This window comes from Arvicanthis niloticus, chromosome 2 (genome assembly GCF_011762505.2).
Source record: "Arvicanthis niloticus isolate mArvNil1 chromosome 2, mArvNil1.pat.X, whole genome shotgun sequence".
Taxonomy (NCBI): domain Eukaryota; kingdom Metazoa; phylum Chordata; class Mammalia; order Rodentia; family Muridae; genus Arvicanthis; species Arvicanthis niloticus.
In genome coordinates, this window is record NC_047659.1 from 52,735,376 (window position 1) to 52,761,474 (window position 26,099).

The 26,099-nt window shown below is 41.9% G+C and overlaps 1 protein-coding gene across 3 annotated transcripts in view; it reads right to left on the reverse strand.

The window, feature by feature from the left end:
- Nucleotides 1–26,099, reverse strand: part of Sestd1 (SEC14 and spectrin domain containing 1) — an 89,179-nt gene that overhangs the window by 46,451 nt on the left and 16,629 nt on the right. For all 3 annotated transcript variants that reach the window (XM_034495506.2, XM_034495505.2, XM_076928945.1), the window contains 2 exons: nt 4,220–4,289; nt 402–510 (listed from right to left, as the gene is read on the reverse strand). In XM_034495506.2, coding sequence (XP_034351397.1) covers nt 402–510; nt 4,220–4,274 — 164 coding nt within the window. In that variant the 5' untranslated portion in view covers nt 4,275–4,289. The remainder of the gene's footprint in view (nt 1–401; nt 511–4,219; nt 4,290–26,099) is intronic.

Sequence of the window (26,099 nt, forward strand, 5' to 3'; positions counted from 1 at the left end):
GCAATCCTTCCGTCTCTGCCAATCACAGAAATGGGGTTATAGGTAGACATGCAAGAGGCTATGCCCAACTTTGTACATGTGTGCTGGGCCCTGGGACTCAGATCTTGCCGTGCCATTAGCCACTGAGCCTCTCCCTTGCCTCTAACTTCTCTTCTTTCTGAAGCTCCATGCTATACAGATGCTTAACCTATCGGTTCTTAAAAAGCTGGAAGTACATATTTAGAAATCTGTGTGCTGTGCGGTGCATCCAACAGTAAAGTATTTCATCTGTGTACTGCTATCAGCCACTGGTGCTAGCCTTTAACTGTAATTTCACTGCTGACAAAGAATGTGATACTTCAATAGCAAGAATCAATAGGAAGCAATATTGAAATTGAAGAAAAAGACACCTTTAGAGTCACCTTGGAATGCTGAGTAGATAGTCCAAAGTGACGCTCAGCTCATCCATATTTGTCTGTTCAAGGCATAACGGAATTGTCAAGATGAGTCCACTGCGTCTGTCCTTTCCTCCTACAGAAAAGATACATTTAAGATTTACCACATATTAAGATGACATGTGAATAATGTTTTAATCCAATGTTATTAAAACAATTATGAGTTAGGACATAGTTTGGAAAGTATCAAATGATTATAAATGCTTATAGTAAAGGCAAATAAGTAAATAAATAAGTATGCAGAAGAAAATGCATCTCTGAAGTCTTCATCAGAACCAAAATCATTTACATTTTCTTCCATTTAGTCTGCTGCCTAATTGAATCAACTCGGCAACACTTCCTGTGTGCCCAGTACAATCAGTGTTTGCAAGTAAAACAAATTTGCATCTGGAAAGAAAAGCTTTAAGTCATAATAAGAATATGAATTATTGTCACTAATTTGCTATACTGTGTCTTCATATAAAATCCATTAACTGCTATAAAAAGGGATTTAGGCAATAGAGAAAGATGATTTAAGAAAAAGAAAAAGCTGTAGTAAGCATAAGGAAAGTAAAGACTTGGGGAAAAGTTGTAGAATTTTTAAACCAAGTTACAAGAACATCCCATGATGGGAGATGACCTGAGTTCACACAGAAGAAACATAAATCTGCGTGAAATATAAAGAGCAACAGAAGGCTGCCTTCCTACTTGTAGATTTAATTGATTCATTCAGCAAATAACACATGAGTACCACTGTGTGCAGGCAGGACAGCCAGCTGCAGACTGTTCACATGGCAGTAGTCACAGCCCTGTCCAGCTTAGAATGTGGAGTAGAAAGCCAAGGAGTGGAGCACACTGAAATCTCATGTGTTACCAGTCCTTGTCCTATCTACCCTAAATGTTAAATGTAAAAGGTACTTTTAAAAATTTTTTTATTGGATATTTTATTTACATTTCAGATGTAATCCCTTTTCCCCATTTCCCCCCACCCAGGAACCCCCCCCATCCCATCCCCCCTTCTTCTACTTCTATGAGGATATGCCCCTACCCTCCCACTCCCATCTCCCCACCTACAATTTCCCCCACACTGGGGCATCCAGCCTTCCCTGGACCAAGGACTTCCTCACCTAGCTATGCCTGACAATGTCATCCTCCCCTATGTATACAGCAGGGGCCATGGGTCCCTCCCTATGTGCTCCCAGGCTGGTGGTTTAGATCCTGGGAGCTCTGGTTAACTTTTAAACCAGCAATCTCACCTGCCATCTCAGCACTCGAGAGGTAAAGGCCAGAAGACAGCAAGTTCAAGGCCAGCCTGAACTAAAAAATGAGATTCTTGCACAGCCAAGTACTATGGATGGATACAGCTTAGTAAAAGTGCTTGCCTATCTGCTTAAGACCCCAAATTCAATTCCCAGCAGCACAGCAGATAAAACAAGCAAACCAGTAGAACTTTGATTCACACCTACCATCGTCCAAACCTCTGCTCATGTTTCCTCACACTGAAGCCTACTGTCAGAATCAAGTGACATTCACAACAGCTTTAGAAGGTTAAAAAAACAAAAACAAAAAACAAAAAACCAGCAAATCCTGAGGAAAACAATTCTGTATAATCTCTAGCAATTCATCACTAAAAACTGAAAAGCCTGAGGTGAAAAGACTTCCATTAGTGACAGAAATGCAATTCGAGGCATGACAGCCATTAAGGACTATTTTCTATGCAACTGTTGATATTGAACCACTTTGTCTAACATCAATAAACCGCAATTTCAGAGGGTTCGACCTAATACACAGTGACTCAATAGCATTTTTGTTGATTAGAATATAAATTTTAAAAAATGGATTACACAGGTGATTTCCAAATGATAGTGGCCCTTTGGTGATTCTCTTGGTATGAAAACATTTTTCTTTATTATTAAAAAAAAGTTTGAGAATAACTGGCTTTAACTAATAATGGTCAAGAGATAAAAATTTATGAGTGGGCAAGGAAACTTTTTGTTTCTTTTGTTTTGTTGAGACAGAATCTCTCAAAGTAGCCCTGGCTGTCCTGGAATTCTCTACGGAGACCAGGCTGGCCTCGAATTCAGAGAGATGCACCTGCCTCTGCCTCTTGAATCCGGGGATTAAAAATGTGCACCCCCATGCATGGCTTGGGCAAGAGAACTCTCATTTGCTCTTCAAGACTGACAAGCTGTACTCATGTGTTTAAACTAAATGCACAGGGGTTCACAAGTAGACTGTAGGTGACATCTAAAACACTTTGGAAGTTTTCTTTGGAAGTCAAGATGACACTACCCTGAACTCCACACCCTCGGTTTTTACTGTGGGTAAGAAACTAACCACTGATGTAAAAGTGTAAGAGTCTCAAGGCAAGAAAAAGAAACAAAGACCTGCAGGACAGCTCCAATCAATGGGCTCAAATGCTCTAAGACGAGAAACGTTACTGGTGGAAAGAAAACAGCATCCAGGAGTGGGACAGCCGAATGGGAAGACAGGCATTTATTTCAATATGAGAGCAAGACAAACAGAAACAATCTTCCTGGCACACTCAAAGCACTTCAAGACAGTTGGTATGGTTGGTTGGTTGGTTGGTTGGTTGGCTTTTAGTTGTGGTTTGAGACAAAATCTTCTATAGCACAGACTTTTGATCCTCCTGAATATTATGAATGCTGGGATTCTACAGGTACATGTCAATCCTTATACTCTGCTCAATACCTCCAGCTATAAGAATGTACATTATCAAACAATCATTATAAAATTTATAAGGCTGCAAATGTAAACATTAATAATATTATTCATATAGAACACCATGGAGATGACTGAAATGACAAATAATAACACAAGTTTAAAAAAAACACACAAACATTAGATTAGAAGAGACAATACCAGCAAAGTAATTCAGCTTTTTTTTTTTTTTTTTTTTTTTGTCCTTTATGATCTTCATCAGGAAAACATATCAACTTACAAAGACACTCAGATGTTTGGAGTTTAAAAAATTAGAATTATCAAGACAATGACAAAACCTCAAGGAAGTAGGAAAGTAAAAGGAAGACACTATAGTCTGAGCAAACCTAAATGGGTAGGGCCCTGGAGCCTACAGTCTGTGCTGCTATACTCAGTTATTCAGACTCCAAAGTCATGTGGTGGAATGACCACACCAAAGCTCTCAGGGGAGCAGAGGATCCTCTGTCTTCCCCTTAAATCATACTAGTGGATGAATACTTCATGTTAATAACTTTAAGCAAATTCAGCATAGTACAGAGAACAACAGACATGGCACTGTGTAATCTTCCAGTGCAGCGGAAGTTTCCCTGAGAGTGGAGAGGACGGGAATCAGGGCGACTCACTCCTAGAACAACTGCTGACATGCTAGTCCATTGGCGAGCACTTATTACTCAATGTTTCCTTCAGAAGTGAGAAGTCATGATTTCAGCAGTGTGATGGTTACTTGGTGGTCACTTTGGTCAATCACAGAACAGAGTAAGAACCAGATCACAAGGAACCAGCAGTGGTGGTCACAGCAACCCACCCAGAAAAAGGCCTTAAAAGCAAAACCTGTACAGCCTGGAGCACCGGCTCAGCAGCTGGGAGCATAGACCACTCTTCCAGAGGGCCTGCATTGGATTCCCAGCACCCACACAGCGCTCACAACTGTCTGTAACTCACACACATTCAGGCAGACAAAACATCAGTGCACATAAAGATAAATAAATCTTCAAAACAAAGTTTATTTTAAAAATTACATGTATTTCTCTTAAGCTAATCAAAAGCAGTCTACACAGCACACAGTTCTGGTCCAGCACACATACCTGACAGGAAGGCCAGCTTCTTCTTCAGGATGGGCAATATCACCGAGGCCTCCATTGCACGTCCTTGCCTCTGAAAAGACAGTGAAATGTCAGCTACAACATGACAATTACTCCATGAAATTCATGTTTGTGATTGTTTATCCAGGGTTTCTCAATCTGAGAGAAAATAATCAGTATTTTGAGCCAGTTAAGTCTTTTTTTTTTTTTTTTGAAGGGGGCTGTAGATTTTTCTTTTAGTGGCATCTCTGCCCTTTACCCACAAAATACCAGTGATTCCCCTCACCCCCAGCTGTAACAACCAACCTAAGTCTAGACATTAGCAAACATTCCTTAGTAGGTAAAGTTGCAGCTGGCTGAAAACCAAAGGCTTAAGTGTTTTTTCAGAGCAACACTCCTGGGCCAGAATACTAACTGTAGACAGCAACACCTCAAAAATTACTTCAATTATTTTATTAATCTATCAAGTAGGCAGACGGTCTGCCATTGCCTTCCATATTACACAGCTTATTCCAAATCTCTGATTCCCTCTGTCACAGTGGTAACAGCGTTCTCGAATTTCACCTGTTCTTCCTCCTCCCCTGACACCTCAGAGCAGACTGGAACCTTTTATTTCAAAGTACTTCTAAATGCAGACTCGTTACCAGATCCATCATTCCACATTTCACAGCTTTAAATCCCCAAAAACAGTCTATTTATTAGTTCGCTTCATTTCTTTTGCTTTATAAAAGTTGTTGCTTTTGTTTGCGACAGGGTCTCCCTTTGTAGCCCAAGCTGGCCTGGAACTCATTATGTACCCCAGGCTAGTCTCAACCTTAATGGCATTCCTCCTGTTCGCCTCTTGAGTGCTGGGCTGAGTTTACCCTTTGGGGAAAACCACAATTTACTGTTTGGTTTTCCAGAGTCCACGCAGTCACAGCCAGGGTTTATGGCTACCTACAAAAGGGAATACTCAGGAGTCAGGGCTGGGATCCCATAAGACAGTTTTCCTTAAATGGAGACTTTGGCAGGGCAGGCATTCTGAGACTTGGTCAGCTCACTATACTAATTTGAGGAGAGCAGGACCTTGCTAACGCTAAACTCTACTGTCCTCTTACATTAAGCTACACATCTGACAGTTCTCCACTGCTCTCCCTCTTCCTTCCCCCCTCCTCCACAGCCCCCCACCCAGACCAGCAGGCCCTGGAGAGCACCATGACAACCCAGGCAGGGCTGCTCTCTTTTAAAAACTATTTCCAGAGTAGAGACTATGACTGTGGATTCTGTGTCCAGCAAGGATCTGCCACAAGCCTATCCCATCTCAGCCACTGTGCTGTTGGCTGGCACAAAACACTCAAGTTGCAGTTCTGTCCTGCAAAAACTGCAATCTTTAAAACAACAATAACAAAAACCCTGTATTTGAAAAAGAAAAACAAATATAGTCATCAGATAATGGCTAATTAAGCAAGACTAATTAAGCCAGTGAAGTATTTTACAGGCTTTGTAGTTAAGAGAAAAACAAAGACAAAAAAAAATACCACCTGCCTACAAAGAAAACAACCTGTCAAACTAATTGATGTATCCTTAAGTTGGCTCCTTAAATGCTTGTTTTTAATTTGCTTTTTTCATTCTGATCCTGTATTACCCAGCTAACAGAAAGTAGTTCATACAACCTCACAGTTTTACATCCTGATGGAAAACCTATAGCATTTCATGTTCTAAATCAATACTGCAGTTTGATGAGTTGTTATCAGCCAGACAAGAACCCAGACAACTTGTGTTCACATCTGAGAACCTTTCTCCCGTGATCACTTTGCTGGGGCCCTGATCTCAAGTTTGATAATGATGTTAATAATGATTATGGTAATTAACATTTACCTTACACTCAAGTGTTTATTACAAACATTGCCCTTTTCTAAATGACTTCTGGTATTGACTTATTTAATGTTCCCAATATTTCTGAGGTACAAGCTAGCTGATTCAGTATCACACTAGTGAGTGTGGGAGCTTGGACTCAGAGCAGGCAATCTGGTTCCTTCAAGGCCACTTTCATGATATGCTATCAGTTTAATAATCAACAGTTCTGAAAATACCCAGTGACATCAATTAAATAGCAAACTAGTCTAGACTGGATGCAAATCACAGATATGCAGCGAATAAAACACATATACTCAGTCTTCGTCCTTCAAATAGAACTCCTCAACCCCTTGGAATTTCCTGAGGGACAGGAGGAGTGGCTTTTGTCACTGCTAAAGTGCCCCTTCCCATCAACCCATGCTAATAGAGCAAATGATGGAGCCTCTACAAGTTCAAGGGAAGCCTGAATTGCCATCACACTCCCCAAAACTCTAAGGAGGGTAGGGGAAACAGAAACTCTAACAATCACCGGTATCCCATAATCAATCGTGACTACACAGTAAGACATCTGTTGGTCAAGCAGTGGACACACACGGTGCAGGGAGGGTAGCAGGGCTGAACAAGGCCATGGTTCTGAAAGCCCCACATTCTTTACAGCATGTGTGTCATGCTGGGTAATAACATTCATTCATTATGTAGTGAGGAAATGGCATTCCTGCAGCCTGAGTCCTTCTAGTAAACTACAAACCTAAGGAGGCCATGGTCCTGAGAGACAGTGATCTGAAGCCTGAGACCCACTGCTTGCTACAGGCATTCAAGGTGAAGTCAGTTGAGTGAGACTCAGCCTTTAAACTTAGGAGCCTGACTCTAACTCCAGAACTCAGGACTAACTGAAGTGAAGAGCAGTGTGCACAGAACTGAGTAAGGGGAACCCCTCCCTCTTATCGTGTCAGAAGTGCGTGGTAAAACAGTGGTATGTATGCACAGGAATACAGCACTGTAAGAAGGGAAAACAACACCTACTACAGAAACTAAATTTGACCTCTCTGAAAGCTAGAAACAGAAAGCTGCTGAGATAGGTTATCAGTATGATGTTTCCACAGGGAAAGCTCAACCTTGAAGCCCCCAGTCACACAGTAAAACTGGCTTCCTAACCAGGTTGTTCCTATCTGGTTGCAAATACAAGTTCTTAACTGCCTTTAATTCCTCTGGGTCTGAAGCCTGTTTCTCCAACTTTCTCAGCAGTTCCATACACTACACAACATGCTTCTGGTAAGATTCCTCTTCTCTGCTTAGGGCAGCAGAGTAGGGACTTCTCCTTTGGTCAAGGGGGCTGTGAGTGGACCAGGGAGCAACACTACAGTTCAGATCTTAGTGGACAGCATGTCTCATCATTTCCTGCTTTGTTTGTAAAGTCTGCTGTCAGGGCTGGAGAGAGGGCTCGGAGGAAAGAGCACTAGCTGCTCTTACAGAGAACCTGGGCTGGGTTCCCAGCACCCACATGGCAGCTCACAACGGTTTGTAACTCCAGCTCCAGAGGATCAGATGCTTTCTTCTCACCTCCATGAACATCAGGCACACAGGTGGTGCAAAGATAAACATGCATGCAAAACACTTATACACATAAAATAAAAAGTAATTTAAAAAAATCAGTCAGTGCATGAAGATTTTGACCTTTGCCATAACAAGGATCTCATCAAACAACAACCAGTAGACAAGAATATCTGCACCCCTAAAACCCCACAAGGCCCAAGAAACAATGGCTACAGGAGACCCCCAGGAGTACAGATTATCTTACCAGAATTTTGCAAGCCAGGTTACAGATTTTATGCCCATTAATACAGTTTAATTGTTTACCACTGAGTTTTCCTGTGTTCAAAGGGGCAAAACCATGAACTTCCATCTTGTGTTCTAGGTTCAGCTCAGCAGGCCAGTGCCCTGATGCAGCCTTCTGTTTTCTCCCATTTCTTCAGAGACAACTCCTAAACCCAGACTCTCCTTCAAAGTGTGGCAAAGCACTTTTTTCTCAACAGCTTATTTATTTATTTTTGGGGTCATGTTGAAAATGACAAATAACAATGAGAAATACACATCTGGGGCACATGGAGCATGATAAAATAAGACAAATAAATGTGAAGCATGGAGAGAGCCTCCACTCTACCAGTCAGTCAGAGTCAGTCTGTGTCTGTGTCTGTGTCTGTGTCTGTGTCTGTGTCTGTCTCTCTCTCTCTCTCTCTCTCTCTCTCTCTCTCTCTCTCTCTCTCTCTCTCTTCTCTCTCTCTCCTGCCACTAAAGAAACGGGCAACAGCAAAACTGGAGGTGATTGCACAGCTATGTTAGGACTGCACGCTATGGCTTAGAAGCCAGAAAGACGGCTCATCCCTCAAGAATCCTGCTCTCCAAAGGACCAGGTTCGGATCCCATCACCCTCATCAGGCAGCAGATAGCTCCCTGTAACTGTAGCTCCAAGGAGTCTGATGCCCTCTGGCGGCCTCCATGGCATTCACTGCTAGAGACACAGACATAACATATAAATCTCTTTTTTAAGTTGTTCCGGCTTAGCTTTTCAAGTGTTTACAGAACCATTTTAGAAAAACAACTTGCTTCTCTTTGATTATGTCAATGCTTTGTGGAAAAGTTAAATTATGTATAAAGTACAGAAAATGAAGAATAGCTCTTACCCTCACAGTACAATGTTATTGATAAGGCAGGCCCAGCTCCTGCTCTCTCAGTATGAGCAATGGCGCTCGCTAGAAAGAGGCACTTCTTAAACATTTGCTAAGCAAAGGAGGACATGCTTAACAAAAACAAAATAAACTGAGAAACATGCACCTGTGCTTTTCATAGTTCATATGTGGTCATTAAACCAGGCTTCTTCTGAACATGATTTATTAAATAAAAAGAAAATTAATGGAAGGCTATTATATAAAAGGGACAGAAAACAAGGACAGTCAACGAGGCACATTGGAGGCTCCTGAGGGTAAAGAGAATCCACCCCTGGCTGCATATTAGCTTCAGTCACAGAGATGGTTCTGGAAGTATTCTGGATTTGAACTGTTTTAGCTCTCAATGTCGCAAGTGACTAAGTTGTATCTTAATATCATTTCTTGATATAAAAATGTAAATGTCACTGTTTTTCTTCTAAAGGAGACATGACTCTATGAGAAGCAGAAGTGCACTAAGTTCTCTGATAACTGCACCCACTCTAGCTTGATCAGCTTTTCCAAGATCTGAGTTGAAAGAGCAGAAGGATAACCAAGTGGTTATGTTGCCACTGTGTCTTCCCAAGAGCACAGAAAAGCATTTTACATCTGTACCTTTTCATCCACTACTGAACAGATTTATAGAACAACCTATCAGCTGGAGGCATGGCTAGGTGCTAGATACCCCTGCATTCAGAAATACCAGAAGCAGTAAGGGACGAATGAACAAAGGTATATAAAATAATGCAGCCTAATCCTCACAGCACGGTTAAGTTCTCAAATGTTCCCACCTGACAGCAGCCACGCCCACACCCTGCTGAGCTCTCTTTCCTCTGAGTGAGCCTCCAACCCCAGCAACCCACTGGATGCCTAGAGGCGAATTCTGAAGGTGGCCAGAGAAGTCAATAACTGCCATCAATGGGCAGCCATTAGAGGGCAGCAGAGCATGTCCTGAGCAGCAGGACAGGACAATTACAGGCCTTTTAATCAAGACTCGGCAAATTACACTTCAAAAGAGATTATAATTGATGATATGTGTGTGGGTACTGAAACTCTTCTTTCAATAAGGATAAATCAACCAGTCTGCTTGGAAAATTCAGTTAGATTCTTTGAGGAGTGTTTTTTTAACAACCAGAGAAAACCCATTAGGATTGCCTGAGGCTAACTAAATCATCTCTAATAAATCTACATCATGTAGACACAGAATGGTGGTGAACAAAACCAGAACACATGCTCCGTAGCCTTGTATTTCCAGGAAAACACTGAAACATAGCTCTCCTTAAGAGCGGGTTAGGGATAGCTTCAACTGTTGGTTTGAAATAAAACCAAACCCAAGCATAGGACTGGTGCTCACTGCTTCCTGCCTGGCTCACCATACCCACACACAGAACTGTGCAAACATGGGCTTCTCTCAGCATCAGGATGACATTGGGGAACTTCATGTGACTTTTTTGTTAGTACAGGTGCCAGTATGATTAGTAGTCTAGTTTTAAAACAATACGGACAGTTTCAAATGAAAGAACAACAATCCCCTGGAAAGACTTTAAATCACCATGGTAAAACAATGGCTGGCTTTCATCACATCAAATCCCAAATCCAGTCCTCTTCATCTGCACGTAGTGCAGACCTGGCCAGTTTGGAATTTCTCGGGGCTATCATCAAACCTCTTCTTCCCTGACCTTGCTTCTAGAAGGAAGTGTTTGGCTCTGTTGTTGTTTTGTTTTGTTTTCCTATTGTCAATGATACACACACACATTCCACTAGGCTGAACTCAGAGTAAATCCCATTCCCTAGACACTGACATTCCTAATACATTTCAAAGGAGATTCAGTAAGACATGTTTCAAGGTCCCAGGCTACAAACAGTAAAAGTATAAATTAACTTTAATCCTGTTACTCATATGTCAGATACCACAAAAGAAAAAGTACTTTTGTTCAAATGAAATATTACCTATAATGTACATTGACATTTTTTGACTGTTTATTTACATAATGTAAAAAGATCTATCGTTACATAAAAAGTTACCCCCCATCAAAACTCTTTTAATTTTCATTTTATGTGTATGACTGTATTGCTTCCATGTATTTATGAACACTGTGTGCATGTCTAGGCCAGAAGAGTGCACCTAATGCCCTAGAACTGGAGCTACAGATGGTTGTGAGCCACTGTGTGGATGCTGAGAGGTAACTCAACTCAGGCCCTCTGTAGCCAACACCCTTAACCCCGGTCATCTCTCCAGACCCGGAAAATCCCTTACTTTTATGGGCATAATCACCGTAACTACATCATAGGGGTGAAGATGAGGTGAGTGAGTTTATTTATGGATATAGTGTCTGGCATGTTCCAAGACAGTAACTGCTCGATAACACTGTCTTCTACCCATAGCTAAAACTTCCTTCCTCCATTTACTGCTAGTTGAGCTGGTGATTCAACCACAGTCAGACAACTCCCACTAAAGCCTTCTTAGGCCAACAGATGAAGTCCTGACCTTGTGACATATGACACATGCCAAGATCATCATTAATGGCCCAAGGATCCTCACCTGTGATTCTACAAATATCTACACAATATCTCACTTTATCAGATGAGAAAACCTAGGCTAGATGAATACTTTGCTTGGGTCACACAAATGAACAGATGGCCACTCACAGAAGCGGAATCGATGCATCTTTATGCCCATCTTCCCATTGCTGTGGGTGGATTTCCTGGTATACAAATGGTACCTTGCCAAAGCTGTAAAGAATTCAAACAAACAGAAGTGTGCAGAAGAAAAAATCTGGAAAAATCTAGATATTGTGCATTTAAGGGGTAAAAAACAAAAACTAAAAATATGCAAGCAGCATGCTCCCACACTCCTGCTTGGTGCACCTCTTCCCAACTCCACGGTAGTCAGAGCGAGGAGGAGGCACTACCAAGAGCTTCAACAGCAAAGGCAAAGACCTTCCAGTACTGCATGTACTTTGGATGATATTAAGGTCATGTCTTCTAAAGAGTCCTTTATCTGTTCTGGAGACTGGGAAGTCAAGATCATGGTTTCAGCCAGTTCAGGACCTGATGAAGGTGCTCCCAGGCAGCACGGTTTGGAGAGCCTCAGAGGATAGAGGGCAAAGGGAGAAACAGCACCTCTTCTTAGAGCAGGACAGAGGAGCGAAAAGCAGTGCTCCCATTAACCTGAGTCTTTTGGTAAGAGTGTGAGGCGCACTCATGAGGTCCACAGCGTCTGCATCCAACACTTCCTGGAGCTTGCTGCCTGCCACCCCACAAAGAGGATCAAGTCAGTCTTGGTGACACTGAGATGCCTGCCACAGCACTGGGACCTGGGAAGGGGCAGATACTTGGAATAAAACTGACACTTTGTCAGTAACTGTTCAAAGTGAATAATGGGTAAAACTGCTTTCTTTTTCCCATTTCTTTATATTTGAAAATGTCCATGATAAACGCCCAATGCAGTAAAGTCTTTAAACATGGAAGCACTGTGAAAACAGGAGCCATAATGCTTCAAACAACAGTTTCTAGTTAGCTTTAAAAGAAAACCCAAAATCAACAGAGAAAGCCGGATATGGTAGTCCGTGCCTATAATCCCAGCAGTCAGAGGTTGGAGGAAGCAGGGCTGTTTTAGGACAGTCTGATCTATACACTCAAACGAGAGAGAGACAGAGACAGAGAGAGACAGAGACAATGAATGAATATGAATTTAGAAAACAGACTGTGTCCTTAAAGTGTTTTCACATTCACCATCATAATCTAAATCTGGAGCCAACTGACAGGAGTCAAATCCTGACTGCACTCCTAATCAGCATTAGTTTCGTAGTATGACAGAATTCTTCTATTAAATCTCCCTTTTAGCTCAAACAGACTTCAAGGCTTAAATGCTAAAACAATCTTGCTTCCTGACTCCTCCCCCTATGGTCTTCTCTATGACTGGGAATCTACCATGACACCTGTCAACCACAAAGGCAGCAATCTATTCATGGTACTCAACTCCTCACACTGGAAAGGATATGCTACATCATGTGTTGCCAGGCAACTTCTATTTGCATTAAGAAACATCAAGTGAGGCAGGGTGGGCATACATGAAAAGCCTTAACACTATTCTGGCCTAAACATCATACTTAACTAAATTACACATCTTCCACACTTCTATTCTGAGGGGTTATACGGCCTTTTTAAACTAAGATACCCCTCTGTATTTGGAGAGATGAGAAGTTCTACTTAGGATTTGTGAAAAGAACTGCCAAAGGGGGAAAAAAATGTTGTGATGATTCTACCTTAAGACACAGGGTGGATAGCTGTGGTGGCTTCCTGGGCCAATATGCTTGGCCCAGGAAGTGCCAAAATTAGGAGGTGTAGCCTTGCTGGAGGAAGTGTGTCACTGTAGGGGTTGGCTTCAAGACCCTTCTAGCTGCCTGAAAGACAGTCTTCTCCTGGCTGCCTTTGGATCAAGGTGTAGAAACTTTAGCTGCCCGAATGCTGCCATGCTTCCCACCATGACAATGATGGACTAAGCCTCTAAAATTGTAAGCCAGCCCCAATTAAATATTGTTCTTTATAAAAGCCATAGTCATGGTGTCTCTTCATAGTAACGGAAACCCTAAGACTGATAAATATGGGTTTGACATTATTAAAGGAAAGGCTGAAATCCCAGAGGATTATTCCTCATAAGACAAACCACATGAAGTTCATCATGAATGCTAGCTGTTACTATACATCATGTAAAGGAATCAAATGCCCACTCTGTTCTCAGTAGGAGGAAAAGCACGTGACACAGCTTCACAACTCAAAGTAAGCGAGATACTGGTGACCACGCAAACTGATATCTCTCAATAGGTCTTTAAAGTCTGTACTTTCAATACAACTTCAGACTAGCTACTAACTTTAACTGAGGTAGAAAACACAATTCATGTTTTTGTGGAGATATTTCTAAGGATTTCCCTTTAACCCTTAGATAATAAAGAGTGGATCTAGGAAAATGGAAGGTTGTACAGGATAAAGAATAGTAACAGAAGACCTGAAACTAACTCAACACCATAAGAAAGGTAAGGCCACCATCAGTGGAAAATCCCTGAAGAAGAATTGTGACAGCCAGCATCATTTATCAAGATTAGCCAGAAACAGGCTCAGGAGGGCAGGCTTAGGGGGGCAAAGCTTCAAAGGCATGTAGGTACCAACTTGGCCAGAGGATGTCAATGGCTGCTTAAATGTGATTTCTTACATGCCCAAGAGTGTGTTTCAAGACACTAGCATCTGAGCTGAGGATTAGTCAAAGAGTGCTGCCCTCTCCTTCATATGGAGAGCTGCCCAATAGACTGAAGGCCCAAACAGAACCCAAAAGGAAAGAAACGTTGAACTGTCTGCCTCATGGCCTAGGTGAGAACTGTCTGCCTCATGGCCTGGGTGAGAACTGTCTGCCTCATGGCCTGGGTCTTCCACCCTTGTCCTGGAACTTAACACTGTTCTGCTGTTCTCAGTTCTCAAGCTTTTTGTTTCAGACCACAAGGTACAAACAGGCTCTCCTGAGTCTTCAGATTGCAGACAGCAGATCCTGGGGCAGTACAGTTTCCAGGATTATGTGAGAAAGAGTGAGGACATGTTTTCTCCTTCCTGTGGTTCTACTTCTGCCTTCATTTTTACGTGCTTCCATTGTGTGTGTGTGTGTGTGTGTGTGTGTAAGAGAGAGAGAGAGAGAGAGAGAGAGAGAGAGAGAGAGAGAGAGAGAGAGAGACCGAGACCTTTCCAAACAAGGAAAGAAAGCTATCACAAAAACCAACCCTATTTACCTACACTGGCAGTGTAGGGTACCTTAATTCAGTCTACTAAAGAAACAGTACTGCCACAAGAAAGCTTACAGAGATAACTAACCTAGATCCATGTAGATTCATGGAGACTGAACTGCCAACGAGAGAGCATAAGTGGGATGGACCTAGGCCCTCTGCACATATGTAGCAGCTATGCAGCTGGGGCTTCATGTGGGTCTCCTAAAGTGGGAGCAGAGGTTGGCTGTGACTATATTGCCTGCCTTTGAATCCCTTTCCCCTAACTGGGCTGCCTTGTCTAGCCTCGGTGGAAGTCTTTCTTGGCTTGATATGATTGAGCTGGTTGATATCTTGGGAGGCCTCCTCTTTTCAGGGGAGAAGTGGAGGAGGGGTGGATGGGAGAGAAGGAGGGGGAGCAACTGGGAGGTGAGGAGAGAGGGAAGCTGCAATTGGGATGTAAAGTAAATAAAAAACTTAGTCAATAAAAGAAAAATGTATATGTGGGAAAAAAGGGAACAAAACAGTCCTGCTTACAAATAAATAGAAGCTATCTCCATTTATAAGACTCTATCTTCATTTACAATAAACTAGTATAAAAATAAAACTAGAATAAGAACACTGCTAAAAACTTACCAGGAACAGAGTAAAAGGCCTTAGTAATCATGCCAAGCTTAATTATCTCTCTTGAAACAAGCATTCTGGGGGCATGAAAAAACACTTTAGATCAGAAATTTTAAATCTAAAAGCAATGGACAAAAGCACAAAGAAACGAGGTGACTGACTGTAGCACAAAATACAATAAAACTATGCGGAAAGGTTGTGTTGGCACTGACATCAGATCATGTTACTACAGTCAAATAAAAACTAAGAAAAGGCAACCTGACTGCCACACACATGGCCCTGCTTAAAGTAAAGGGATCACGAAACAAAAACAAAACCTATCATTCCATGAAAGGAACTGGGGGGCTGACAGGGAGGAGAGGAAAATAAGAGAAACAAGAATATATTATACCCATGTGTGGAACTGTCAGATAACACAGTTAATAAAAAAAATGAATAAACTAAATCATTTTAATATTTAAATTCTTTCAACAACAGGACTTCAAAAGACAACACAATCATTTATACAGCTATTATTAAAGCAGATTTGTTTTGAACAGCACATTTGCACTCTTGGGCAGGTACTTGTGTACACTTATATGTCTCTCCCCCTTTTAGTGACCACATTAAAAGACAATTTATTTTTATTTTATGTGTATGAATGTGTCATGGTTTGTATAAGCTCGGTCCAGGGAGCCGCACTATTAGAAGGTGTGGTCTTGTTGGAGTAGATATGTCACTGTAGGTGTGGGCTTAAGACCCTCACCCTAGCTAGCTACCTGGAAGCCAGTCTTCTGCTAGCAGACTTCAGATGCTCTCAGCTCCGCCTGCAACCATGCCTGCCTGGATGCTGTCATACTCCTACTTTGATGATACTAGACTCAATCTCTGAACCTGTAAGCCAGGCCCAACTGAATGTTGTTTTTATAAGAGTTGCCTTGGTCATCTTGTCTGTTCACAGCAGTAAAACCCTAACTAAGACAGAATGCTTTCCCCAAATATATGCATGTGCACATATGAGACCCTGGTGTGCTCAAAAGGTGTCAGATCCTCTGGACCTGGAGTTATGGAGGTTGTAAGATGCTGTGTGGATCCTTAAATTCTAACAACTGAACCCCAGTTCTCCGCATAGAGAAGAGTTGTTAATCACTCATTTCTCTCATACCTCATCTTTAAATTTGTACTGAAAACACTCGGGTGGGTCTGGAGAGACAGAGAGAGGTTAAGAGCATATAGTATTTCCAGAGAGTGGAGTTCTGTTCCCAGTACCCATGTCTGGCAGCTCACAGCTGCCTGTAACTCCAGTTCAAGGGGATCAGACCCGCTCTTCTGGCCTCTGCACCGCATCACGTACACATGCCAAAATTTAAAAATAAATAAGTAGCCATGCCATGGTGGCACATGCCTTTAATCCTAGCACTAAGGAGGCAATATGAGGCCAGCCCTGGCTACAGAGCAAGTTCCAGGATAGGGCTACACAGAGAAACTGTCCCAGATAGATAGGTAAGTAGGTAGGTAGGTAGGTAGGTAGGTAGGTTGACTGACTGACTGACTGACTGATTGACTGACTGACTGATTGATTGATTGAAACCTATCTTAAACTCTTAAAATAGCTTCATTGGGGAAAAAGGAAATGTGCAAGGTACCTACAGAAAAGACAAAAGGAAAAACCACAATATCAAATAGAAGTGGAAATACTATGGGCCTTCAGCCACATTAGAATACATATATAAGATTCTGTTGGAGCACTAATCACGACTAGAAAGCCCAAACTGAAATAGCCTATGTTCACACAGACACCCAGAAGACTGGCTGAATTAAAAGTGAATAAAATTACATACGGGAGCCAGGCTTGGTAGCATCTGCCTGTATTCCTAGAAGCAGAGGAAGAAGCAGGCAGAATACTGTGAGGTCAAGGCCACCCTGGTATACAAAATGAGTTCCAGGCCAATGAGAACCAAAGTGAGACCCTGTCCCAAAAAGAAAAATAAATAAGAACTACACAATGGGGCTGGAGAGATGGCTCAGAGGTTAAGAGCACTGACTGCTCTGCCAGAGGTCCTGAGTTCAAATCCCAGTAACCACATGCTGGCTCACAACCATCTGTAATAGGATCTGATGCCCTCTTCTAGTGTGTGTCTGAAGACAGCTACGGTGTACTCATTTAAATAATAATAAATACTATAAAAAAAAAAAAAAGAACTACACAATGGAATGACACGTAGGTCTAAAGCACACAGCTCTCTTCATTTACTAGGAAAGAATTCCGCTATCCAATAAGCACAATGCAGCAGGGACACCTAAGTACATTCAGTAAGTAAGAGACAGTGTGGGGCTCCAATTCTTCCGCTGTTCTCCTTCTGTCTGTCTTGTCCAACCCTGATGTGACAGTTGTTTTATCTTAGTAAATTTTATTTTGTTATGCTTTTTTATTATCCCTTAGAAGCGTGTTCTTTTCTAATGAGAGACAGAAAGGAGTGAATCTGGATGGGAGGGGGTGGGGAGAAACCAGGAGGAACAGAGATGGGGAAACCATAATGAGGATATAGTGTGTGAGGAAAGAATCTATTTTCAATAAAAGGAAAAAATAAATAATAAAAAATATTTCATCTAAAAATAAAAAACATTGGTTATATTTAAAAACAAAAAAGAGAGATGATACCATTTATCTGCTCAGTCTGTGCAGAGAAAAGCAATTATCAAAGAGCAAGTTCTAAGAATGAAGGGGGACAGGCGAGGGACCACAGCTGGAGAGCAGTGGACGGGAGGGTGGCTGACACTTCTGTGTGCAGCTCTCTGTATCCGTCTCTAAAACTATTAATGTCTCACACACTAACATAGGAGAGGCTGCAGGGATGATGCAGCGGTGAAGAACAATTACAGCTAAGTAACAGAGGACCCTGAACAGTTCCCACCACCCCATGGTAGCTCACAACATAACTCCAGCTCCAGGGCTTCCAACACCCACTGTGATCTCTGTGGGTGCTGCGCTCAAGTGATGTACAGATATACATGCAGGCCAAACACCTGTACACATGAAATAGAAATACAACTATCCAGTAAGCATTGTACGGTAGGAAAAACCCAAGTATGTTTAGTAAATTAAAGGAAAGGTGGTACACATTAACGAGGATGGGCAGGTAAGAACTGCTGAGGCGGACATCCAACAGAAACAGCAGTCACAGCTGGAACTTCAAACGGCTGATGTAACTACACAGCAGGGGCGGTGGGAGGGGAGCACCAAACAGGCTGTAAGCTGAGAACTACAGGATAACACTGAGCACTGATACATGGGTGCAGCTCTTTTAAACAACTCTAAATTGCCTGCTGTGTGTTCTAGGATTGTGCAGTGCAGCTTGTGGATAGGAGGAACCAGGTATCTCACTGTCAGAGAGAGGAGCTACAAAGATGGAATGGAGGAGGAGGAGGCTGACTACCAGGATCCTCAGTGATGGCTAGATAAGGAAAAACAAGTATAGTTTCTGATGCACAGAGAGAGACTAGGGGAGCAGAGCTGCCCCGGCCCTGGCCATTAAGAACACTGATGGTCACTTTAGGTTCCAATTTCACCCAGCAACTGAGCACCAAGTGCTTGATGAAACATTATTCTGGGTTTCTGCATGGGTATTTTGGGGAAACAACAACAATTAATTTGTACAGTAAGTGAGTTTGCTTTCCATAATGAGTAGGCCTCATGTAGCCAGTTGAAATCCTGAATATTAAAAGACATACATACACACAAAATCCCTAAAGTTAGTTAAGAGCTCTTCTTCAGCAGACAGCTTTCAGGCTTGCTCTACGAGGTCAGCCCTGCCTGCCTGAGCACCATGGAAGTACATCAATACACTCTGAGAGCTAGGCCACACTCACCTTGGAAGTCTCAAGCCTCCATAAACACACACATACAAATGATGAAATAGACTTGGGCACAGATATAAATATAGACATATATATTCTCCTGATGGTTCTGTTTCTCTGAAGAACCCTGACTAACATAAAGGCCAAAAACCAATTCTCTCGGCAACAATAATGCAGGTCCCTACATCCTGATTTCTAAATAGCATTCCAAGTAAAATGAATTGGGATTTCTTGAAACACTAGCAGATTCCAAAGGTGGATAAGGAGTGAGTGGATAGCTGTGGCATGCCTGCCAGAATGCAAATGCTAAAAAAATTTATGAGCCCTTGTCAAAAAAACACCGAACAATCCAGGTAAGAATTATGGCTGTATGTTCAAACTTCTAAGTAAAAATATGAGAACTGAGATATTTACAGACTTGAAATATCACCTCCCAATGTAGACATTAATTATGAAGGGACAGTCATCTGACAGTGGGGAACCCCAGCAGGCATCACCACACACGCGCACACACACACACACTCACATACACACACACACACACACACACACGCTCACATACACACACATACACACACACACGCACATTCACATACACACACACACATACACATACACACACACACACACACACACACCACACACACACGATGGGTACACAGGAGCATTAACAGGACACTATAACAGCACAGGCCTCCTGATAAGACATGGGAGGGAATCACTACTGCAGAACTGCAGCCACAGTGCACAACCCAAATCCGATGCTGAGAAAGCATCCCACCAAGCTCAGCAGCGGGGTCTGCTCAGTTAGCTGGTGAGTAGTCTTCCACAATGCCTGTGAAGCAAAGATGGAGAGGGTGTTCTCACTGAAAACAGAAGACAGTGTGACCAAGACGTACTAAACATAAAACAGTTCCAAGAAAATAAAGTTTTTCTCTCACCCAAAGAACCATAATAAATAGCAAACTTTGAATGAAACTTTTCTGTTATCTGTAATGCTTCCCTGATGTTTTATTATATTATAATTATAATTATATAAGAAAATGCTCATTTGTATTTTGGGGACAGTGCATACTAAAATATTTAGGAGTAAAGGAATACAATACATACAAATTACTTTCAAATGGCTAAGGGAGAAATCCTATTTCTTTATTGCTTTATGAAGAGTAAAGGTGAAGTTGTATGGTAGCACATGCCTATGACCCCATCACTCAGGAGGCAGAGGCCATGGCTACACAACAAGATCTTATCTCAAGATACCAAGGCCTGAGGTCTGGGAGGTGGCTCAGTCAGTAAAGACTTGCTCTGTCAGCGTGAAGTCCTGAGTTCAGATCTCCACGGGGACCAAGTTAAAGAACTGAAGTGACAAGTGACATGGTGCCTCCAGGTTCCCAATCCTAGTTCCATTTGAGTCCCACAATTTTGTCTCAGATATATTCTCCACCGCTGGTGGGGGTGTGTGCACTGTGGTCACATTAGAGCTCCAAATCTCTATAGGGTGAGGCTTGGTCCTACAATATCACCAGACAAATTTTCAATCATTAAGAACATAAAGAAAATGTCAGGCCTAGGGCACACACCTGTACTCTCAGCACTGAGGGGGACAAGACAAACCCTGGGCCTGCTGTCCATCCAGTCTCCCTCAACCAGTGAGCTCTAGGTTCCATGAAAGGACCTGTCTCAAAATAAGGTAGAGTGTGATTTAGAAAGATACCCAATGTTGCCATCTGGCCTCCACACACATACATATGCAGAAGTACATGAACATATGTAAGCATATGCAAGGGTACATGAAACACACATATACACACAACATACATACATACATACATACATACATACATACACAGACACACACAGGGACATACACACATACACACATACACACACAGATACACACATACACACATACACACACACACTCAAAACCTAGGCATAGAACAATGAACTAAACAGACAGCTCTCAAAGAAGAAATACTAATGGCCAATAACTAATTTTAAAGTGTTCTCATCCTTAGCAATTAGGGAAGTCAAATAAACACTACTCTGAGATTCTTTCTCACTCCTGCCCTAATTGTTTTCATAAAGAATACAAGTGACAATAAACGGTGCTGAGGACAGCAACACAGAGAACCTTAGCTGGTGGGGGTGTACATGCTATGGGCCATCATGGAAATCAATCAGTCTGGAGGTTTCTACAACACTAAAAACACAATTACTAAAGGGTCCCAATGATACCACTCCTGGGCACACTCAAAGGACTCTACACCCTTCCACAGAGATATTTGCACATCCATGTACAGGGCTGTCCTTTGTGCAATAGCAAGGAAACTGAATCAGCTGAGATGTCCATCAACAGATGACTAATGAGAATGTGACAGAAACATACAGTGGAATCTTATTTGGCTATAATGAAAACTGAAATCTGCAGAAACATAGGTGGAACTGGTAATATATTACATGAGGTGAACCATACTGCATTCTTTTCTTATATGCCAACCTCTAGCTTCTAGTGTGTGTGTGTATGTGTGTGTGTGTGTGTAAGTTGGTATGTGTGAGTATATGTGTGTATAAGTGGGTGTGTATGGTGTGTGTATAAGTGTGTGTGCAGGGGTGTGTGTGTATAAGTGGATATACGTATGTATAAGTGGGTATGTGTGTGTATAAGTGGGTATGTTTGTGCATAAGTGGGTGGGAATGTGTATTAGTGGGTATGTGTGTGTATAATAAGTAGGTATGTGTGTATAAGTGTGTATATATAAGTGGGTATGTGTGTATAATTTTGTGTGTGTGTGTGTGTGTGTGTGTATAAGTGGGTGTTAGTGTGAAGAGAGGTAAGGAAACTTTGCAGTGGGTCCATAAGAGGTCAGAAAGGGACTTTAAGGGAGAGTTGTGGGGAAGAGAATAGAACAGAAGTGACACAAAAGTAGAAAGGAGAATTCTGGGGATGGAAGGGTACAAGTGGAGACTGGGGAACAGGACAATGGAGGAGGGGGAAAAGGGAAGAGGGAGGAAGGAGGAGGGAGGAGGGAAAAGGGAGGAGAGAAATGATTTACCAAAACTAAACATGCATGAAAATGCCATAAGAAAATCTGTTACTTTATGTGCTAACTGAAATCTAAAGTGGAAAAAAGAAAGACAAGATCAGGAGCTACAGTTCAGTAGTAGAGCACTGGCCCAGAATATGTACAGCCCTGGGTTGAGTCCCAGCACAGAAAAAAATTAAATACAGAAATGGAGCTGATACTAGGAGACCATAAGGTAAAGACTATATGGAAATTCTTTGGATTCTTTTTGGTTACCATTCTGTAACCTTAAATTATTTCAAGATGAAGGCAATTTCAGTAAAACTACAGTATTCAAGAGTTTTCCCATATCATTCAATGACACACATGAATATCCACACACATCATCATTCAACGGCACACATGAACATCCACACACATAACATACAGTCCCTGGTTGAACTACTATAAAAGGGTCTCAAACAGTATTAATATGAATAATAGTATGTACACATATATACACAGCTGAGAGCACACAGTAAAGAATAAAGACGTTAAGAAGCACCCATAATGTTTTGCTGGAAAAAATGGAGAAATCTAAGAAAATCTTTTAAAAATTATAAGTTGAATATACATCTTCCCAAGGGAAACAGCATGTGCTTTTCCAAAGGAATGTAAGACAGACCAAGTCCCACACTTAATTTTTTAGCTGATGCAAATGTTACATTTTCATGTCTACAGTTCTACAGAGAAGGACTGCCTTTGGATTTCTATCACTGTGGAGGCTCTCTGGGCACACTCCAATACTGAGGAAAGTAGGACAGGGACTCAAAGCAGGAACCTGGAGGCAGGAACTGATGCAGAGGCCATGGAAGGGTACTGCTCATTGGCTTACTGCTGTGGCTTGCTCAACATGCTTCTTATAGAACCCAGGATCACCTGCCCAGGGATGGCACTGCCCACAATTGGCTGGGCCCTCCCACATCAATCACTAATTAAGAAAATGCAATATAGGCTTGTCCATGGGACAATCTGGTAGGAGCATTTTCTCAAGAGTTTCCTTCTTCCCAAATGATTTTAGCTTATGTCAAGTTGACATAAAACTAGCCAGTACAGATACTGCTGCTCACGGGCTTTTACATCATGGACTGAGATAGAAATTAATACTGTAAGTAAAATAACACAAGAACCAAGTGCAGTGCTACTTTATATTTAAGGATAACAACTATCTTTTTGCCCAAGTGGTTTAAAAGACGTTTTTAAATTCAATTCTATTAAAAACCTAATCAGTCCTGAATCTTGCTGTCTTGGTTCTAAGACCAAACCCATTATGCATAATCTTGTATCAGAAAAGAAGTTAAAGGAAACATTATCAATTTTAGCTGCCCTTCTTTCTGATGAATATAAGAGAAAATGGAATTATCTCAGTCTTAAAGTAGACATTCTTAAGTTATTAGTGACATAGCAATTCAAGTTAAAATTTCTCTGGAAAAAGAAAGAATCCTACAACACATAAATGTGAAAACCCCTGACACAGAAGTTAGCTCCCCCTGGGAGGTCTCATCTTCCTGACATTTCTTGAGCTTGTTGACGACCACTTTGCACTGCTTCTTCTGTGGCTTACAGGACTCACCTTTGCCCTCCCTGTCCTTCTATGTGTTCCTATCAGAGCTGGCATGGACAGTTAACATCCACTTTGCTCCAGCAGGCCAGGGCTAAGCCCATTCTACTTATTTTGTTGGCCAACCCCTCCCCACACCCCCAAGTCCTGAGCATTTACAGCATACAAGGAACACAGTATGCATACTTTTTTCTTAACCACATTTATTTATTTCAGTGGGAAAAGATGGTGCATGGCCCAGTGCACATGTAGAGGTCAAAGGACAACCTGTGGGAATCAGCCCTCCTCCCACTGTGTAGGTCTTACAAATGGAACCCGGGTTGGAGGGCTTACCTGATATAAGCTCCCACTCCCTAGAGAAGCTGTTTAATGTTCAGTTATCATAAGACTTTTCTTTGCTTTGCTTTTGGTAGAAATCATGGAAGTCTTTCCATTCCAGAACAAGTGTAGATAATTAGACCCCATATGCCTAACATAGCAACAGGCCTACTTCCAGTATCATGAAACGTTAGACTCTTCCCTCAGAGAATAGCCAGCCTCCACATGCCAAGACAAGAGTCCATGAAGCTGACAACCTTACTCCTACCAGAAAAATGGAGATCTAATCATGGCATAGAAATCTTGAAGTGATATTGTAGATAGTATGTAATTATATCACATAAAACATGGCAAAGGTTTAGATTCCATTAAAACACACATTAAAGAAAACACAAGCTCTACTACATTTATGTCTCCTGTCATTCCACAAGCCTCCTGCAGAGCACTGGCTCCTTGGTAGCAAGCCCCTCAGCCAAGGGGCCTTCTCTGTAAGAAGACAGAGACCTGATGTTTGATGTACAACTAATTAGAGATAAGGTAGTACCATTTTATAATCCTGAATGTGTCTTACTTATAGAGGTCATACACAAAGCCCTGAGCTAAACATGCATGCCCAAAATAAAGAACTGGAACACCAAACTTCTTCCTCCAAGGAAAGGCACTGTCCCAGAAGTTAATTGAATTCTTATCTATCCTCCTATTTTTATCTCCATGTTCTCTATTAACTGGCCTCTTTTCCCTTTTCTCTTTCTTCCTCTGATTTGTCCCTCTTTTCTTAGACTGAACTGCTTTTACAAGTAGAAGCCAAAGCCACCTCCATACAGTTCTGTCGCAAGACCCTACAGTGTACCACACTCAGTATCCATTAGCAATGTCTGTCAATACCTTGTCTGTAACTAGTTGAGATGCTTACACTCTTAGTAGCTACATGTTATTGTTTGTGCCAAAAGAAATTCTAAATCAGATTAAGATTACCTTGGAGTTGGGCATGGTGCCACACATCTATGATCAGAGACAGGATAAGACCTCTAGGCCACAGAGTGAGGTAGAGGTTAGTCTAAGCTACATGAAAAATGGTCTTAAAAAAAACAGAAGACTATGAATTTCAGTGACACATGGTGTTGTATTCTGTAATTCAAGCAACCAGGAGGGTGAGGGATGAAGAACCCAAGTAAGGACTATACTGGGCTAACAACAAACTCCAGTACAGAGATAGTTGACTTTGTTGAAATAATATATATGGAGAATGTTACTGTCTCTTTACTGTTCCTACTAGTACCTTTTTAAAAACTCAAGTCTCTTGGCATGTCTGTAAGGGAATATTTCAATCAAGTTAAATGGAGAGGGATATCCCACCCTCCACTTGGGCAGTGCCATTCCCTGGGCTCAGGCCCTGGACTGCATGCAAAGGGCAAGTGAGTGAGGTAGCAGCACTCCACACTCTGCTTTCTGACTGAGAGTAAACTGGACTCGGCCATCATGACAGCTGGACCCTGGAGCTGGAAGCCAAAACTAGAAACCCTGCTCTCCATGTCTGTGACAGGTATTTTGTCAAAGGAACAAGAAAATTAGTTAATATGGATCTCTATTTTCATAAACTGTTGTTTTCTCTTTGCAAAACAAATAGTTTCATATAATGCTTCCCACGACAAGGTTAAGTAAGCCATTTGCAGGATGAGTGTCCTGGTTTCTTTTCCTGTTTCTGTAATAAAAATACTCTTACTGAAGCAACTTCACAGAGCTTTTTTAGTTCACAGTTCAAGGTATGACAGCATGACAGAGAAGTCAAGGGGGCAAGAGCTAGCTAGCATCATCTGGTCACACAGCATTCTTATCTGCAAATAGCAGGGGTCACACACCCTGGGGCCACCCAGAGGGGCAGTGTTTCCCTCTCAACTTATGTAATCAGGACAATCAATCCCTGTAGACTTGCTCAGAAGCCTGTCTCCCAAGTAACTCTAGATTTTATCAGTTTGACAGTACTAACCATTACAACTCACAACAGAATTTTCAAAACAAACTGTTAAGGAAAAAACTTAGGCTGCAGAAGGAAGCGTTCCAAGATAGAAATTTTGAGCAGCAGAAACCACAAGTGTTCACTCACACTTCAGCCAGACCCTACCTTAGAGTTATTGGGAACGTTTTCAACAACTGTTAAAGACAAGGAACCCTTTACATCAACTGAACCAG